General features: G+C 38.0%; 1 protein-coding gene across 1 annotated transcript; it reads left to right on the top strand.

Moving 5' to 3' along the window:
- The first annotated feature begins 69 nt into the window (after positions 1 to 69).
- SLC25A32 (solute carrier family 25 member 32) lies at positions 70 to 13400 on the top strand. Its single transcript, XM_016147504.2, has 7 exons — positions 70 to 496; positions 5475 to 5625; positions 7459 to 7544; positions 8672 to 8832; positions 9191 to 9304; positions 9631 to 9776; positions 10876 to 13400. The coding sequence occupies exons 1-7, from the start codon at positions 343 to 345 to the stop codon at positions 11009 to 11011; spliced, it is 948 nt and encodes a 315-aa protein (XP_016002990.1). The 5' UTR covers positions 70 to 342; the 3' UTR covers positions 11012 to 13400.
- The last annotated feature ends 6984 nt before the right edge of the window (positions 13401 to 20384 follow it).

Raw genomic sequence — 20384 nt, 5'->3', positions numbered from 1 at the left:
CGGACAAAGGTTGGCCGGAGTCGGTTCTGTGCGTTCCCATCTACGTCTTTCGTCCTCAGTCGGCGGCGGCTGTGGGAGAGGCGAGCGGAGATTCGCCGGAGGCGAGCGCTCCACCTCCTCCGCGCTCTCCGCTAGCGTGACGTGTGGCTTTCTCACTGTCATGCTCCTGCTGCACGCGTGTCTCTTGGCTTCGTGCATCCGAGTCCGTGCGCCGGTCGCGGAAGTGGGCTAGCGCCACGCGGTTCCTGCTGCGAGGCAGCGATCGTGGCCACGGTGGCCGCCACTGCATCTAGTCCCAGCTCCGCCGCCCTTGGCGTCGTAGTGTCAGCGGGCGCCGAGTCAATGACTGGCCAGGGCCAGGCAGTGCCCGGGTCGTCCGCATGGAGCGCGGTATTCCGCCACGTCCGGTACGAGAACCTGGTGGCGGGTGTCAGCGGCGGGGTCCTGTCCAACCTCGCGCTGCACCCGCTGGACCTTGTCAAGATCCGCTTTGCGGGTAAGAGCCCGTTCAGACCCTGGGCTCCTCTTTGTTGTCACCCCGGACTGGGTGATAAAGGCTCAAAAAGAGGCCTTGGTCTCCCCTGCTTCTTCCGTAGTAAGAGGAGGGCGTTGAAGAAGGCGCTTTCCATCTGGCCTCACTTGGAACTACATTTGAGGCAGAGGAGCCTGGTAAAGGGATCTTGCCGCCGAAGTCCCTGTTCCCCAGGACTAAAGGATGGGGTAGAAAAGCCCTCACTGGTGTAGAATGTGGGCCTCAAAGCCTGTTTGCTCTTAGGTCTCAACACATTGAAAGCACTTTGAAATCTTAGGGTAGCCATGTGTTCTTCAGCACCGCTGAGAGGAAGATGCGAGTGTTTGGGGTAAGGCGATTTAATCCCCAGCAGGTTTGGAAATACAATTCTCTCGAAAGTTTGTTTGGCATTAATAGTGTGTTACAAGGTCCTGTAAAGGAAACGTAGCTGATCTCAAAATAGTATTATTATTATTATTATTTTTTAGATAAGCGCCTTGAGTTAAGTAAATTAAGTATATTACAATTAACAAAGTACTGCAGAAGTTAAACTCAACACTAAATTCTGGAAAAGATGATTTCAAGGAAAATCTTCGATAACTTTATTTGGAAACGATTTTCTGTTGTTTGAGTTCTCTTATTACATGTCAACTCCTGCCTTGATATAGATCTGCAGAAATGATTTACTTTAAAGAGTTAAACTAATTATATCCTATTCACTTGATACACTGTTCTCAATATTTGTAGGCTACAGGATGAGTAAGAGATACTGAAGCTTCTGAAAGTTCTTGTCCTCAGGAAATTTATAGTCTAATTGTATGCTTGAGACTTAGTCATAGAAAAGATTATTCTAGACAACATAAAACCAAGGACAAAATGGAATAAATCCAAATACCAAAATGTGAGTAGAGGTAGACTATCGAGAAAATTATAGATTATTGATGACCATATATATATCTGTATCTGTAAAGATTTCATTAGATCTTAAGGTTCTCCATAGAATAGTATTTTGACAGAGGGGCAGGAGGCAAGAAGCCATTCTATTAAGGAAAATTAGTAGAAATTATGGAGTATTATTCTTAGGCAGAAACCCACAAAGGCATGTAATTTCTGTGAAGTTTATGATGCATGCATGAATAATGACAAGTGCATTTATTGAGCATTTACTAGGAACAAGGCAATAAGGTAAGTACTTCACGTGCATTATCTTATTGACTCCTCTGAACAACTTTGAGAATTTACTATCTGCATTATTACAGATGGGGATAATAGAAGTTAACTAATTTGCCCAAGGCACAAGTTTGTAAAATACAGCTGAGATTTGAACCCAGTTGGTTTAATTCTGGAACCCTCTTGTCGCTTAACTACTCACAGTACTACTAGCTCTAAGAATCTTTGTGTATAGTGGCTTGAACACGAAGAAAAGAATTTCGGCTTTAGCTGCAGGTGTAGGCCTGTATGACTTGGTGTCTCTCTTCTGCAATGTTTTGTCTGGGAGAAGAAAATATGACAGTTGAAATAATCATTGAGGATAGTGTGGTTGGCCTGGTAAGTTAATGAGCTTGTGGTAAGTATATCATGCCTGAGGAAAGGGAGAGAGTATTAGACCAGTAGGGCCAAGACAACAGATAAGGTGATTGAGACTGGATGGAAAGACAAAATTAAAGATCTAGGAGTCAAAACAGGTCTTTGTAATAATAAAGCTCACAGTGTGGCTATAAAATGGTGATGGAAAAGAGGAAAATTTGGGAAGATGGATAACTGAAATCAGAATAGTTGATTGACCATTAGCATCAGTGCTGTAGTTATTTAGGCCAAAAATACTCTATTTATATAGCAATTTTAATTTGACTTCTATCCTCTTCATCAGCTAACTGCAAAGTCTATTAATTTGTTTTCTTGCTTCCAGGTTTCCTACCTTCAAATTCATTCTCCCTGGGTTGCCAGGGTTTCCTTTCTAAAACAAGTAGGCACACTTGGACTCAAATTTTAGAATGAGACTTCGAGATCATAGGCACTTGTGTGATTTTCAAGAACCTTTGCAATTAGGCCTGTATTAGTCTGCCAGGATTATCATACGAAATACCCCAGACAGTATAGCTTAAACAACAAATTTATTTTCTTATAGTTTGGGAGGCTGGAAGTCCACGATTAAGGAGCTAGTAGAGTTAGTTTCTCGTGAGTCCTTTTCTCCTTGGCTTTCTCCTGTGCCCTCACATGGCCTTTTCTCTGTGTGTATTCAAGTATTTCTTCCTCTTTATTTATTTCCAGTCCTGTTGAATTAGGGCCCCACCCTATGACCTCGTTTAATTTTAATTATCTCATTAAATGTCCTGTCTCCAAATACAGCCATACTGAGGGCTGGGGCTTTAACATATGAATTTGGAGGGTGTAGTAGTGGTTGGGTGGTGGGGGTGGGGGTGCGGTGTGGACCGGACACAATTTGGTCCATAACAGGGCCTTGCCCTTCTTTCTAGCCTAATTTCCTACCATCTCTTTGCTCCACCAGCTGGATGTACACTTCGGCTACACCAGCTCCCCAGTGTCTTCCCTAACAGTGCCCGGTGCTATGATGCTTCCATGTATTTGCACCAGCCGTTCCACTTGTCTGGAGATAAACCTTTCCTTCCTTTCCCTGAACACAACTACACAAGTTTCTAATCACTCTTCAGGGCTCCATCTGAGCATCTTCTCTCTTACTTTTTTTTTGTCACCCTGCTGCACCTTCCCAGTTCCTTCTCTACACAACATTTATTGTGTTTCCTCTGTATTATTGTAGCACTTTATATGTTTATCACAATGTTTATTACTTTGTAATGTGAGTGCTTATTTTGCCTTGAAGATTATATTTACCTAAGGGTCATGGTTTGAATCCTACTGATGTTTACATTCTCTCTTTGGGAATAAGTAGTTGATAGTTTTCTTATTTTTTAAATAAAATAATTACCTGTGTATATATTTTTCAAAATTAAAGATTTGATCCTAACTATGATAAGGTAAATAGATTATAGTTTTAAGAAAGTATAGGGTATAGAATATTGTTGCCTATTACTGAAATATTTAATACTCTACTTCAAGGATTAAATAGCTTCTCAAAACTCTAAATCATTGGTTCATTCCTATGACAGATAATGATGGTATTTTAAGGTTTGTTTTGTTTTTTACCTTGAGAGAAATTGTGTTATGAGCTTACTATTAAAAGGAAGATGGAAAGGTACTTAGAAATTTATACAGAAGATGAGATACATAAAATTTCAGGGAAGCATCAGAAAGATTGTAGAGTACACAGCAAAACATTCTTAAGAGCTAGTCACTTTGCTGCTTGCTTTTAAACTTGTATAAACTTCACAACAACCTGTAGGGTAGGCGATATTTATCCCAATGAAGCAAGAAAGATTAAGACCATGTAGCTAATTAGGGAAGTCGGATATCAAACCCAGGTCTTTTGACAAAAATGAGTATACTTTAATCTCATTTCATGATGTAACCTCGTCAGGTTAATGATGAAAGAAATTCACTCCCCCCTTTATACCTGGCAGTGATAAACAGTGATTCTTCTTTGCCAGGCCCCATTATACACAGTAAAGTAGTGGCAAGAGGATGTTGAAGTAGCCACACTTGTATATGGCTAGTGGACTGTAATTTGTATTAACTTTCAGGGGGTGGAGGGTAATTTCATTATGTATTTGTAACCTTAAATTTATACCTTTTGACTCATATTAATTCCCCTTCTAAATAATTATAAGGATATAATGTTTGTACAAATTCTTACATAGAATATTCTCTAGCAAACTTTTAATAGTAGCAAAAAAAGAGAAACAATTCACATACCAACTAGGGCAGCGTTCTTCCCTTCACACCTCTTACCAGTTAAGGAATCCTATTTATTCTATATTGTAAATCTTTTCTGGGCCTGTCCACGCTGTCAGTTCACACTGTCATTATCCTAATTTAGAACACCATTTTTTCTTCAACTAGCCACAGAATTAAAATTATAGTTTTGTATGCTTTTTCTTCTCACTCAAGAGTGTATTGTGAACTTTCCTCTTTTGTTATTAAATAAACTTCCAAAAAATAAGATTTCATCAGTGAGGTTGACTATCTTTCAAAGCTTCTTGGCTGTTTGTATTTTTATGTGAATTGATAGTGCATATAATTTGACCATTTTTCTTTGGGGCCATTTCTGCATTTTCTACTTGATTTGCAGATACTGCTTTTATATTAGCTATATTAACTCTATACTATAAATATTTTTTCTCAATCTCTTGTTTGTGGAGTCTTTCACAAAATAGAAGTTACATAGTCAAGTATTTTCTCTTCAGCTTCCAAAAGAGATTTGAATTCTTATTTAAGAAATGTAAAATCTATATAACTTAGTGTTTGTTTTACTATTATATTTTATTTAGAACTTTTGAGACTAAGAAAACAATAAAAGGGAAGAATACTTTCTACTTATGTTGATTTTAGTGTGTGCATGTGTGTGTATGTGTGTGTGTTAGTGGGAAGGGTAGAAAGAATTTACCAAAAAAATTTAACTGTACCCATTTTCTTTCCTGCCACTCCTCAGGTCTTGACAATACTCTTACTATAATTAAAGCTCCTGGCTAGTTTATTTTTTGAGTAATATTTTTCATCATTTGAATCCTTAATCTTGGATATCTATGATGGAAATAAAATTTATGTTGAAACCTATTTGCTTAAGAGGCTTTTTGATTATTTAAGAGCTAATCTGACACTTCCTGCAATATTATTTGATTGCTCAGTATGCCCTCAATGAAAATTTTAATCAATTCATGAATGTATTTATTTTAAAATATTAAATTATCCTGGAAAATAATTTTCTTTACCCAAAAAGATTTTTTTTCTGAATTTATCTCCTTTATGTGATTGCTTGTGTGGTGTTTATATGTGATTCAGAGGTAGAACTTTGCTCTTACCTAACTTTGTATATCTTTTACTGCAGTGAGTGATGGATTGGAACTGAGACCAAAATACAAAGGAATTTTGCATTGTTTGACTACTATTTGGAAGCTTGATGGACTACGGGGACTTTACCAAGGAGTAACCCCAAATGTGTGGGGTGCAGGTTTATCCTGGGGCCTCTACTTTTTCTTGTGAGTAAATCTGAGAGATTTTTACTGTATTAAATAAAAGGAATTTTGGTTTTAGTGATTATATATCTCTCTCTCTCAGTTGATGAGCAAGATGAGTCATTTAACAGTTTCTCTGACTAGGAGGGGCCAGAAAGAGCAAAGTGGCTTATTACTTTCATTCTCTGTTAGCTTATTACCAGAAACATTTGGTTTAGAAGAAAATTCTTAATAGAAAGAAGGTAAAGGGATGAAATGGAGAAACACTTTTACAAAAGCCATTTCTGTGATATTAATTCAGGAAAATTGCTTCCCAGAATACATTTGATTCATAATGAAGTTGGAAAAGCAGAGGACAAATCTTGGAGTTTTTGTAAGCACATGTACCACAGGAAAATCCCTACTGGGAACAGAAAGCAAAAGCCAGTACACGGTTGAAAGAGTATGAGGCATGGCCTTTCTTACCTCTTATTTGACCTGCTCATTCATTTCTTTTGTGCTTGACCTGTCAAGTATCATCACCATTTGAAATAACTGCTACTGCATGCTTACTGAAGAAGCCACAGAAAGTGCCTGTAGCAGGCACAGTCCACCTATTGAGTGTACAAATGTAAGAACAAAGCATCACTCCACTAAGTGTGTGCTGCTTTAAGCATGCCTCTGATATTCGAAACTGAATCCGTGAATGGGAAGGACTTTCTTTGTTTTAATAGATGGCATTTTTAGGAAGACATCAGTACCTGATGTATTTGTCTTTTTCACTTTTATATGTCATATTTTTGCTTTATCTCAATTTTATGGCAGAATCCAAACTAATCTTGAAATATTTTTTAAGTCAAAGCAAAATAAAATTCAGCCTTAGTATTGTTTAAATGTCTTTTTTTTTAAATCCTAAGTCATACTTAAAAGAATGAAACTGTGTATAAAATTTATACTATTGTGAAATTCAGAATTGCATAGGTTCTCCAAAAAGAGATTCTAAGGACAAGCTACGTAAGGTTTATGTGTTGGAAATTTTTTATAATAAAACAGTGTACTCGTTTCATGTTAGAATGGCATTGGTAAAGCTTGGAAAGATTTATTTAGCTGAAGTCTTCTTTCAAGAGAAAAGTAGAAATTGGAGTTAGGGAAAACAGACAGAGTTGATTCCTCTGCTCAGGAACCTTTTAATGGCTCTCTGTTTTCTGCCAGATAAAGCCTAACTATAAAATCTGCCACTCAAAGGTGGTTCCGGTTTCCCTGTCTTCCCATCCACCCTTTTATAATTTTTGTTCATGCTCATCTGTGTCCCTATTGAAACTGTATTTGTCTCTCCATATTCAGCCAGTGCCATTTCCTACACAAAGCTTTCTGTGTTCTAAGTTACAGTTTCTAACTCTTACGATACGGTCTATGCTATCTTTTATTACGATTATTTGTGTGCTGCCTATGGTCTTTGTTAGTCTGTTAGGTAGGATCCACTGAGTGTTTATCTTTTTATCATATTTGCCAACACATATTTGTTAGGTGTCTTTTTTTAGTCTCTTTTGCCTTGTCTGTCCAATCACAGCACTGCCACTGTACCCTCCCCACTCCCAGTTCTCCTAGTCTGTTGTTTTTTTTTTAATTGATGAGTATGATTAAAATATTCTACATATGTATTGCTAGCCATATATATTTGGGGGGGAGGGGTAATATAATCATACAGTAAACCATTCCAGCAAATCTGTTTTTGAAAAGGTCTCATTTTATGTCTACATTATGCATTGATTTTTACTTTTGGTGCACTATTAAGTTACACACCACTTTAAACAGACTTTACTGCTTTATAATACCATGTAAAATATTTATTAAATTGCTCGTGGTTTATTCTTTTAGTTACAATGCCATCAAATCATATAAGACAGAAGGAAGAGCTGAACAGTTAGAGGCAACGGAATACCTTGTCTCAGCTGCCGAAGCTGGTAAGACAGTGTGTGAAATATAAAACATCCACTTGCAACTTGATTTTCACTTTTGTTTTTTATTTTATTTGCCTTTCTTTCCTTTGAACATCAGAGTTTAAATATGCTTATCTAACTATACTAATCAGTGATCACATGAAATTTCCTAGAAAGCAGGTATTCTTGATTACTCTGGATAGATTTCAAGAATTTTATTTATTACAGGATAAGGAAATTTAGAAAAGTTATAAATCTAGTAGTTTAAGATGATTCAGTATAGCATTTTTTCAATTAAAGCGTAATTTCAGTTTTAAAGTTATACAATTTAGTAGCCTTGCTTAATTGTCTCATGTGTATAATATTCAGAAGGGAAAAACAAAGTAAGACGCATAAGTCTTTAAAACTAATACTTTGATACTTCGCATACCTTAGTTTCTTAATGTGTACTGATTGTCTTTTAAGGCAAGAACTGTCTTATTCATTTTTGAATACCTAGCTGCTAGCAGAGACCTGAATCACATAGGACTCATATTTGTTGAATGAAGGCCTACTTAGAAAACTCAGCAAATAAACTTTTTTTTACAAAATTGGCACTTTCTGTAAAGAGTGTAAAATATTCTTACATTGCATAGTTCTTTAATGTTTGAGGTGTAGTACTTACTTTATATGGATTTGCGCAAGATTGTGGTAAAGTTGGGGTGGATATATATGTGCACATACACAAATTATTGAGGTGCTGATTTCTTGGTCCTTTTCCCCTAATCTCCAACCCCCCTGGGTTCTACTACTTCCGAGTATCAATATCTCCTCATCAGAGTCTGCTTCCCGGGACTTCTTTCTGTTTTCTACACCAGGTCATAATGTTTAGGAGCCAGGACGTCTTCACTATCCTCATACTTTAAACGAAAAGTCTCACATTTCCATTTTTTTTTTAATTTACTAACCACATGAGGAACTTTTTAAGACCACCAAAAACTGTGTCTATCTTTTAGCCCTAAGACTGTGCCTCAGAGACCCTCTTACTTTTGTAGGTACAGCCTCTGAGCAAACCCCTCCATTCTTCATGTAAATGGACTTTTCTTAATTTGGATTGTCATAAGTGAAAAAGTACCTGTATGCTGAGTAATCTTATTTAAATCTGATTTCAGGAGCCATGACCCTCTGCATTACCAACCCGTTATGGGTAGCAAAAACTCGCCTCATGTTACAGTATGATGGTGTTGTTAATGCCTCACAGCGGCAATATAAAGGAATGTTTGATACACTTGTGAAAATATATAAATATGAAGGTGTGCGTGGATTATATAAGGTAATGAATTGTCAATACCTTTTTAATAACTGACCACTGTAATTTTCCTTGGTTCTATTGTCTTGAGTGGCTTATAGTCCTACCTAAAAAGAAGCTAAGCTTAGGCAAGAAACCATTGAATGAAAACCGAAATCTAGTTTATAGTATTGGAAATGTATTTTAAGCTCTTTATCCCCGTTTTTAAGATGTATCAGTATGACACTGGTGGGTGTGAGAAAGACTGGGTAAAGCTTTGTCAAGTAACCACTTCACTAAGTCATACATTGAGGTCACCTGTTCCTTTACTCCCCTCTCTGGAAGCTGTGGTCCCTTGGAAATTTGCTTAGTTTAGCTTTTTTAAAAAATTGTTCTCTTTTAGGGATTTGTTCCTGGGCTGTTTGGAACATCACATGGTGCCCTTCAGTTTATGGCATATGAATTACTGAAGGTGAAATACAACCAGCATATCAGTAGATTACCAGAAGCCCAACTGGTAAGATGATTCTTGAGAAAAATGTGTATCATTTACTTTATGAGTATATAATAGATGGAAATTTTGTCATGTTTACTTTGGTGGTATTGCTATGATGTTGAGTATTGACTCTGCAAGTAATTTAATTTATAATTAAGTATTTTATATTTTGACACACAAATGTTAAAAATAGAACCCCTTAATTGCTCAGAGCTTCTGTTAAGAGGGGAAATAGTATTTTTCACTTACAAATTCATTTAAATGTTTGTTTTCCTATATAAATTATACTGCTATATTTTTCAAGAAATCCTGTCTAAAGAAAAATTTGTTTTATTTTGTCGTTTTAGAGCACAGCAGAATATATATCTGTTGCAGCACTATCCAAAATATTTGCTGTAGCAGCAACGTACCCGTATCAAGTTGTGAGAGCTCGTCTTCAGGATCAACACATGTCTTATGAGGGTGTATTGGATGTAATCACAAGGACCTGGAGGTGGGTATGTCAGAATGGTTCTTAGGAGGTACCTCGCAAATCTTCACCTGTATAGTCAACATTAATTTTATAGCAAAGGCCAGTGTGCAGTGGTGAAAACATAGTTGATGGCCCCTGCTTTCCCATTTCCCATTTACTACACGGACTTAATCTCTCTAAGGCTTGATTTCTTCATTTGTAAAATTATCTATCTAGGTCGACAAGATCGTTATAAAAATCAAATGAGATCTGTGAAAATGCTTTGACAAATTAATAAAACAAAATGCAGGTGTTCTATAACATTTGAATAGCCTTGTAAGTCATAAAAGACCTAGTTTAATACAATTAAGAAGTCTTCACACCTGATACTGGCACTATAACTTTTGCAAATACAGTGGATCCTTGAATAACATCTCCTTATAACACTGATGAGATGCCATAGGAACTTAACTCTTGTTTATATCAGATAGTCTGCGGTAAAATTGGTTTTGTTATACCTATTTCGCTTGAAGTTGCAGAACCTATCGACAATATAAGATGAGGACTTATTATACCAGTCTCCATGTGTGGAAGAAATGCTTGTTCTTCAGCATGGAAATAGTTAAACTGTTATAGGTAGACATTCTGATATTTATCTTTAATTTTAAAAGGCCAAAGCAAAATATTTAGAATCTTCACTTTAATTCAATTTAGTAAATATCAAGAACCTAAGTGACAAGTTCCAAGGCCATGTTTCTCTTCTAGACATTAAGGAAATACAGTTTTATCGTACCGAGTGCTATTAGCATTTAGTGTTATCTAACATTTATAAGATTTTTAATGCCTACGTTAGATCAGTTAATATTACTGCATGTTCATACATTTAAAGGCATTTGAAAGGTGGTTAACATTAAAGCGTTTTCAGTTCACTTTTGAGGTGTCCCTTCCTCAGTCATCTCACAAAAGAAATGTAAGCCCCTACAAGTGGCTCATAAACAATATTACTTCAGGACATTGAAAATACGGACTTAAATCACAGGGAGGTTTGACTGCTGGCTCCATGCCCTATGTCAGTTAAACTTTTGTATCTTTAGGCTAGCTATTTAGGAAATTAAGCACCTATCTATTTTTCCCTCTAAAGGAAAGAAGGCATCGGTGGATTTTACAAAGGAATTGCCCCCAATTTGATCAGAGTGACTCCAGCCTGCTGTATTACCTTTGTGGTATATGAAAATGTCTCACATTTTTTACTCGACCTTAGAGAAAAGGAAAAGTAAGCTAAAAAAAAGACAATTCTAATATGTCTGCCCAAGGCAACAACATGCTCCTTGTGTCTGAAATGTAAAACTCAGAAGAGTACTACACAGCAACATGGTTCATAATCAAAATAGGTCTATAACCATTAGAATTCAAAGAACTGCTAAATCTTAATGTTTTTCTGCTTTTTGCCTTCCCCATATTTATGGGACCTCTGCCTGAAGTGGCTGCCATCAACACAACAGTAAAACAGACATCAACTGGGGAGTGTCCCAGATTTCTCCATTTTGTTGTTCAGGTAGAAGTGGATTTGCAGCATTTGCTAAGTGAAGTTGGTGAACGTGCTCTTTTTTCTGAACTCATGTGCCTGGATTAGCTTTAAAATCGACCTCTGTGCAATATCAAGAAAATGGCTTCTTATAAGAATGTCATCACTGTTTCAAGGGCAAATTAAACTTTAAGGATTTGCTGGAAAACATGTTGCCCAAATCCAGACCATTTTAGAATTGGGAAATTTTGGTGAGAAAAAACCTCACTATAAATGTGCTTTAGTTTTAATTCAGGTGGAATACACTGACTAGAAAAATTTAAGAAGTTATGTCCTTCTCTTAATTTGAGAAGTAGTGGATATTCGTTTTCATTTCATTACTAATTTTATTTCCAGAGGCTCTCATAATTTAAAATGTAGACCTGGATTCCATTATTTTTTGGCATGGGTACCTAGTGTCTTAAATTTATAAAATCTCAACTAGGATCCAGCTGTGTCAGCCCTTATTATATCTGGCTATAAATCACTTTCTGGAGCTGTAATTAGATCACCTTATACAGATACTGGAATGACTGGGATGTGTTCGTTGACAAACTATGGAAATGATATAGTTCCTGCTTCAGTTTTCGGATATGTGAATCTCAAATAAATGACTGATCTACATTGGTTACTCAAATTCAGGTTTAAATACAAATTACACTAATAGCTATTAGTGGTTTTACTTTTATGAGTCATTGTAAATTTCTATAAATACAGAGGCCTGCCGCAAAGCGATACCAGAATAATACCAATATTTTTATCATAAACATCTATGAATGCTATTGCACTACCATCTATGTTGTAAATAAAACATTGTGGTTTTCAAAGCCATATTTAAATGGTTCTTTGAAAATAAGTCTATTTTTTGTATTTTGAATATGGCAGTTTTAAAAATAAAGGTGAAATGATAAGTACTTAATTTACTATAATTTCTTGTAACATCCATAGGAATGCTTTATAAATTAAATGTGTTATATTTTTTTTCATACTCTGGATTATACTAGAATTCATATGAAATCCTTGTATTAGTCCCTATATGGAAAAATAAGCTGCAGTTGATTTTGGAGTTTTGGAGGTCATGCCATGATTCGAATGCCTTTGTACCCCCAAATTAATCATATCTAGTTCATAGCTGGTGGTAGTATGGACCTGGTTAATGAAGTTGGAAGTAGTTTATAGCTTAGGGAGAACTAGAGCAGGGTGCATGGAGGAGAAAACATTTAAGCTGGACCTTGAAGGAAGATGTTTCAAAGGGAATCATGAGAGAAAGAAAGCATAGGTGACATGTGTTGAGCAGTGAGTTGAAAATGAGATAATGAAGAAACGAAAGACAAATCAGAAAGATTGGCACCAGAACATAAGAACTCTTAGAGCTTTACTAAACCTCTTTGGGTTTTATTTGTTGGATACAGGAGAAGTGAGAGTAATTAATGGAACTGAGAGATAATGGCTACATCTTAGAAGTGACAGAGGAAGACCAATCAGATAAGAGGAACAAACTCAGACGGGGTTATCAACCATATAAATATTTCAGTAGGATGAAGATTAATGCCACTGATAACTTTAGGTATATTCAAATTATAGAGGCTGAAGACAGATTGTAAGCAGCTAAGTGAGTATTCATTTCAACTATAGACTCTTTCTTAGATTTCAGCAGATAAAGGAAAGATAAAGAACATTAGCTTGAATCAGTGCTGGGAGTCTAGGAAGGGGTGGAAGTAGGAGGGATTGGCAAAGGGAAAACCAGAGTGATTGTAGGGAGAATGCGTGAAGAAACAGGCCCAAAACAAACAAACAAACAAAGTTGCTGGAACTAGGCACCAGAGAACGAACATATGGTAGAATGTGATCCAAGACAGTGATGGGTGCCATGCTTTGTGAAAACAAGGCTATTGCATTTTGATATGTGCTTTTGTGGCCTGCATTTTAGAAAGTCATGTTGTAGTTAGACACCACACTAAAAAGGCATCAGAAAGGATTTTCTTTTCAATGTTGACACTACCGAATATAAAATCCTCCAGATAAAAGGTGTATTACCACTTTCATAGCAAGATCTTTTAGTGATTTTAAATTGCTTACGTAAATAAAATACTGTGAAATGATTTAACCTTTATGTTTCTTTTCTAAAAATGTGTTAGGTAACATGCAGAAAGTACCTGAAGTCTTGAGTTTGCTTAAAGCTTTAAATTTCTTTCTAAATGAGTAAATAGGAAATGGACTCTGGCAGTACCTGTGATGAATGCTGCCCAGCATCCATTTCTCTTTCTTCTTCGAGCAGTAGCCTGAATTTTTTTTCCAAACCTACCCCCTCCTTTCATTCTCACCTTTGTGATTTTGAGGGAATGGATCTCACCTGCCCCAGAGGAGGGCCCTGATTAGCAGAACCAGTTGAATGTGCCATCTTTGTTCATAATGAATAGTTTGCAATTGGCGCAGTTACCTAAGCTGGTCCAGTCAGAGTGACTTTTATAGGCATTATTTTCTGAATATATTGACGTAGATTCTCTTTGCTCTTTCATAAATGAGGATTTATGAAACTCTCAGAACTCCTCAAAGCCAATTTAGGATGATGAAGTTGGGAGAATGAGTTTGTCCAAGATGGAATCAACACCAAGAAAATGACAATAAGAAATTGAAAGAAATATTTCATTGTATATATGTACCATAACTTCTTTATTCAGTTGCTTATTGTTGGGCACTTAGGTCACTTTTGTATCTTAGCTATTGTGAACAGTGCCACAGTGAACAGGGGTGCATAGATCTTTACAAACTAGTGTTTCGGTTTTCTTTGGGTAAATACCCAGAAGTGCTATGGCTAGGTCAAATGGTAGTTCTATTTTTAATATTTTGAGGCACCTCCAGAGTGTTTTCCATCAGCCATTAAAAAAAAAAAAAAAATGAAATCTTAGCATTTGCAACAGCATGGATGGACCAAGAGGGTAATGCTGAGTCAGAGAAATAAGTCAGAGAAAGAAAAATAACATACGATTTAACTTATATGCAGAAGCTAAGGAACAAACAAACTAAACAAAAACAGACAAAAACGGAGGGCAAACTGTGATTGCCAGAGGGGAGGAGTATTGCAGGGAGGGATGAAAAAGGAGGGGACAAAGAAATACAAATTAGTTACAAATAGTCACGGGGATGTAGGGTACAGCATAGGGAATGTAGTCAACGGTAATGTAATGGCTGTGTGTAGAACCAGAGGAGTGCCAGAGTAATTGGGAAGATCACTTCATAAACTATATAAATGTCTAACCGTTGTACTATATACTGGAAACTAATATAAAAAAATAAAAATAAAAAATTGAAATTAGGTTCTATCTCAAACTAGAAAAAAAAAAAAACCCTTTCATTTCAGATAAGCTTAAAATGTAATTATCTAGAAATGGGACTTCCAAAGAAAAAAATAGAAGAAAAGGAAAGAAATCAAATCCTAAGTCACATTATATGAGATTCTGGATCAATCCTCCCCTCCTCCCCTACTAGCAACATGTACCTCTGTAGATTTCAGTTGGGTGAACCAATAAGTTTATTAGCCAGTCTCAGTTGGGTTTTTCTATTACATGTTGCAACTGAAAGCTTTCTAGACACAGAATCTGCAGTACAGACCCTAAAGTCTGTCACTTTCTCATAACTCATAATAATGGTAAACTTCTGTTTCTATGGAAATCGATGTCACCTTTATGAAATGTGAGCACTTTGGGATCCTTACATATGTTGCATAGGTTTTTAAAAATGTTTTAAGTTTTATAGAAAAATATTGTAATTTAATTGTAAAAATTAAAAGTTATTCAACTCATCATGAAAAGCATAAAAGATTGATAGGAAAAATAACTAAAATCTATTCACTGTACAAAAGATGGATGGTTTGGAAGTTCTCCCTAGTATAGTTACTGAGATCAAATATTACAGGATTGTGTGTTTACATCAATATATGTTATATATACTCAAGGCTAGAAAATGATTAAAACCAGTTCACAGTGAACATGTCAAAAGAAAAAGCAATGAATTGCTTTTGTTAAGTGATTTATATTAACCTCTTTCCCAACCAGGTTTAAACTAATTTAGAAATAGATAAGAGGTAAGTGGGGCATGAATATGATCTTTATTAGTGATCAGACCAGAAGTAGAGAATGAAGCTTATATCTGTAAAAGTGGGCTTTCTTATACCAAGCCCCAGAATCATACAGACATCCTATCCAGCCACAGACAATTCTGGACCAAGACTATTTTATAGCATGCCTTTGTAAAACTTATGGCAAGGAGGAAGCAGGCAGAATGCTGTCTGTGAGCAGCTCATTCCAAAAGAGAAGAGAGAAAGTACTACTTAGGCGCACTTTTTTGTCCCAAACTCATCAATCAAATAATCCACCTCTAGCAATGTAGGTCCCACCAGGAGACAGAACACATGGTAACTGTAACCAGGAGAAGCTTAAAAAATTGTTAAGCCAGGAAAGAATAATATAAATATGTTAAGAGAAGTCTAAATGGCATCCTAGGGCTGAGGGAGAGCATCCAAGGAAGGATAAGCTTGGAAGAAGGCGGGGGGCCCCCTCTGGCGTTCAGACTTCTTTGAAGAAGGTATGGCTGCAGAACACTAGTTGGTAAGAAAGTCTGCTGGTTTGCCTGGACCAGAGCTGATTTAGAGTCATCTGATAAACAGGAAATGACTCTGAGACACAGGCTGGTGAGCCAGTTGTAGAAAGAGTTAAGTCATTTCTGTAGATCCAAAGCCAGGAGCAGACCTTGGAAAGGCCTCAGGAACAACCCTGTAGGGGACAGGCAGGCTGGGACAGGTGGGTGGGCATGCTGGGGAGTTAGGGGCACTGCTACAAGCATGAGGCCAGGAGCATGTCTGTCCCTCTTAAGACCTCAGGAAAGCGGTCACCAGACCTCCTGGGCCGGGGCTGTGACATAGTTGAGGGACTGCATTCTGGGTATGTAACCGGAGGAAAGAACCATCAGATGTACACACACACACACACACACACACACACACACACACACACACACACACACACACCCCAGTGACAGATCATGCAGCAGGAGCAAGGAAAATTAAATTTCAGTACACTGAAACCAGAAAGAGAAGCTTCTTTCCTCCTACTGTGTCCTGGTATCTTCTATTTCAGTGGTCCCCAACCTTTTTGGCACCAGGAACCAGTTTCGTGGAAGACAATCTTTCCACAGACTGGGTGGGGGGATGTTTTTGGGATGATTCAAGCACATTACATCTTTTGTGCACTTTCTATTATTACATTGTAATAGATAATGAAATAATTATATAACTCACCATAACGCAGAATCGGTGGGAGCCCTGAGCTTGTTTTCCTGCAATTAGACAGTCCTATTTGGGGGGTGATGGGAGACAGAGACACCTGAAGTCTACTCCGTAATCTCATTTAGATTGCTGTCACTGCAGAGTACCCTGATTCACAAAGAGAGGATGTTGGAAATGGAAGCAGGCTTTTCAGTGCTTCTATGGTAATCGCAGGATATTCTGCCTTGACTTTAATCCAGAATGTATGGAGATTTGAAGTTTTCTCAAATATACTTTTAAGGCCACCAGCATTTGTGATCTCAAGCAATTGATCCTCTTCTAGCTTGGGCAAAGTCGATTCACCTGACTTATTCATGAATTGGTCACAGATCAATTCCTTTCCGGTTTGGGGTCTTTTGTGGTTGGGAAGTAATTCTCAAACTCTTTTGAAAGCTGAGATAGGTGAACCATCTGGGAGAAAGAAGGCCCTGGCTCAGTCTCTTTCAAAATCTCTGCTAATGTCTAAAATGTCAAAAATCCCAACATTAACTCGTTGACCCCATAATTCCAGTTTGGCTTTGAAGGCAGCCATTCGATCTGCCAACTTGAGCACAGTTGTCGTTCTCCTGTGAAGTGACAGATTGAGTTGGTTAAGCTGGTTGAATATGTCACACAAGTAAGCAAGTTTTGCGACCCATTCTGTGTCACCGAAATATGCCAGTGGTGACCATTTTTCTAAAAGAAATTTCTGGAGCGCCTCTCATAACTCAAAAACTCTGGCCAGTGATCTACCTTTAAAAGCCATCTCGCTTCCGTGTGAAGAAAGGATGTGTGTGCTCTGTGTCCATCTCCTCACAGAGATGTGCAGACAGATGTGAGTTAAGGGCATGTACTTTAATGTGGTTGATCATTTTAACACAGCCTGCAAAATGTTAGGCTCAGGTGACTTTCTTTCAGCTAGCCAGCATTTCTCTATGGATGACGCATTGCATAGACTCACATTCAGAAGCGACCTCTTTGACCTGAGTAGTGAAGCCAGAAAGCCATCTAGTTGTGGCAGCCACTCCTTCCATGCATATACTGACACAAATGACCAATTCAGTTTTCCTGATATGTAGTCATTCAGAGACTTGAATAGTTCTGCAGCTGTGGTGTTGGTTCACAACAAAAGTGCACATAACATATCCTCATGCACATCCTTCTGAAAAGTAATTCACACAAAAACAAGCACTGTTTCCTTGTCAACATCAGTGGACTCATCAACCTGGGTTGTGTACCATGGTGACTCATTAATCCTTTAGAACAATTGTGCCTCGATATCATCTGCTGTTTCATCAATTCATGTAGTTACAATGCTTGCCGAAAGAGGAACACAGGTCACCTTCTAAACTGCAGCCTCTCCTAAAAGTTCACGACAAATGTCCTCAGCAGCAGGCAGGATCAACTCTTCACCAATAATAAGGAGCTTCTTAGCCTTAGCGAGGCAGTTAGCCACCAAGAATGATGCTCTCAGTGCAGACACATTTGGTGAGGCAGTGGCTTTCAATAATTGCTTCTGTTCACATTTTTCTTTTGAAAAATTACAAAGGCTTGTCTTTTAATGCAGGGTGCTTGGTCTCCATGTGGCGAAGCAGTTTTGAAGGTTTCACGGCTTCATTGGATAGTTGGTTGCCACAAATTATACAAATTAGGCCTGGAGACTGTGACTCACCTGTTGCAATGAACCTGTAGTTTAAGTAGAATTCTTGATATTTTCTTTTAAATGCAGCTTTCTTTTTGTTAGCAGTCTTAGAGTCTTTCGCTGTCTCATCATTGGGTCTTTTCCCATTTTCAAAGAAGCTCTCTAGTGAGGTTTGTTTTTTACCCATTTTGGCTAGGGTTAGCTTGTGGGCTTACCAAAACTGTGACTGAGACAAGTACACAGCACAGGAAAGAGTTGCGGACGGAAGTGATAAATAAAATAATGGGCAGGCCACATGCGGACTAAAATAATTGTTGTATTCAAACTTAAAGCCTGCCACCAGATGCAGCTTAATTGTCACGAGCTTTTCACTGATAGGGTTTTGATATGGATATTCAAGCAATGGATTTATCATGGTCTCTGTGCAGTCCAGCCTCTCCGCTAATGTTAATCTGTATTTGCAGCCGCTCCCCAGCACTAGCATCACGCCCTCAGCGCCACCTCAGATCATCAGGCATTAGATTCTCATAAGGAGCATGCAACCTAGATCCCTCGCATGCACAGTTCACAATAGCGTTTGTGCTCCTATGATGATCTGAGGTGGGGCTGAGGCAGTGATGCTAGCGCTGGGGAACGGCTGCAGATAGAGATGACGCGTCACTCTCCAGACGCTCACCTCCTGCTGTGTGGCTCAGTTCCTAACAGGCCACAGACCAGTATTGGTCCCTGGCCCAGGGGTTGGGGCCCCCAGCTCTACTTAATATGCTCTTTCTAAAGGAGAAATGCTTAGAGTCCAGCCCATTATTGCAGAGCAGGTACTGAGGGATGAAGGTGAGAAGCAATAAGTTGATAAGTGGCTCTGCTGACCCCTTTGACTACTCAGCTTCCAAATGCCCTTCTACATTTGAATTCCTGCACAACAAAGCAATGAACTATTTTTAGCCTATCAAGATGGAGCTATCCTGATAAGTGGAGCTTTTCTCCCAAACGAGAAGACACAAAGCCCCAACAGTCATTGAACCCATTGCTGACTATATTAATTACTCCTCAGATTCAGTCATGGTCCCACTAAATATTCTGTAAAATAAGGATTGCTTTGTAAAGTTGACCTCCACCAACTTTTATATAAAATAAAAATGGCAAGGAGAGGAATGAAGGGTTAGCATATATAAACACGTGCATATAACAGAGAAAATATGCAAAGCTACCACAGTCCTGGTTTCTGTAATTGGTTACGATTATAATTTGATATCTGTATTCCACCCTCAAATGCCCATTCCACATTTTCCTTACCCACAGCTCTGGGTTTGTTACCTGGTGGCATGATCCAAACTTTCTTTTCCACGGGGTCTGACTCCTCAATCACTTTGCCTTTTTTCTAGTTCCTGTAGTGTTCCACTAACCTTTACTGTTGGCATGGACATTTTAAGAAAAAAAACATAGAAAATCTCCAGATTTTGGAATCATTTGCTGGCTCAGGCAAACCAGCAAACTTTCTCCCTACCTGATGGTCTGCAACCGCACCTTCTCTAACATAGTCCTCCTTGCTTCCACTGTAGCAGCAACCTGTTTCCCTTGGTAACTGGGACCAATCATTACAACCAATAGATTAACCTTCTCTTTTTCACTTGTTGATTCAGTGGTAAAAGGAGTGCAAAATGACCAGGTGGCAGTCTGTGATAGGCAGAATTCTAAGATGGACCCCACGATTCCTGCCCCCAGGTGCACACATCATGTGTAATTTCTCTTTGTGCATTGTTGGGATCTGTAAATATAATTAGATAATCACCTCAATGGCGATCACCTATATGCATGTGTAATTAAGGTCCCTAATCAGTTAACTCTAATCCAAAGAGAGAGTATTGTGGGTGGGTCTGACATACCTAATCAGGCAAGTCTTTTAAAAGCAGAATTCTCTTGCTGGTCTGGAAGAAAAACAGCCTTGTTGTGAGAGGTGGAGCGATGAGGCAAGGACCTGAGCGTGACCTCTAGGTCTTCAGCTGACAGTAAGAAAACAGACTTTAATCACAGCTGCAAGGAATTGTGTTCTCCTAACAACCACATAAGCCAGGAAGAGAATACAGAGCCATAGATGAGGTCATAGCTCCTGACGATACTTTGATTTCATCCTGGTGATACCCT

This window comes from Rousettus aegyptiacus, unplaced genomic scaffold, assembly GCF_014176215.1.
Source record: "Rousettus aegyptiacus isolate mRouAeg1 unplaced genomic scaffold, mRouAeg1.p scaffold_m13_p_15, whole genome shotgun sequence".
Taxonomy (NCBI): Eukaryota; Metazoa; Chordata; class Mammalia; order Chiroptera; family Pteropodidae; genus Rousettus; species Rousettus aegyptiacus.
This window is presented reverse-complemented; position numbering and strand designations above follow the sequence as displayed.

What these genes read in the sequence shown, in the direction of transcription:
- SLC25A32 (XM_016147504.2), top strand. Translation starts at nt 343, where the DNA reads ATGACTGGCCAGGGCCAGGCAGTGCCCGGGTCGTCCGCATGGAGCGCG. An exon ending in TGTCAAGATCCGCTTTGCGG is followed by an intron (nt 497 to 5,474) that starts GTAAGAGCCCGT and finishes CTTTTACTGCAG; the next exon opens with TGAGTGATGGATTGGAACTG. An exon ending in TGGGGCCTCTACTTTTTCTT is followed by an intron (nt 5,626 to 7,458) that starts GTGAGTAAATCT and finishes TTATTCTTTTAG; the next exon opens with TTACAATGCCATCAAATCAT.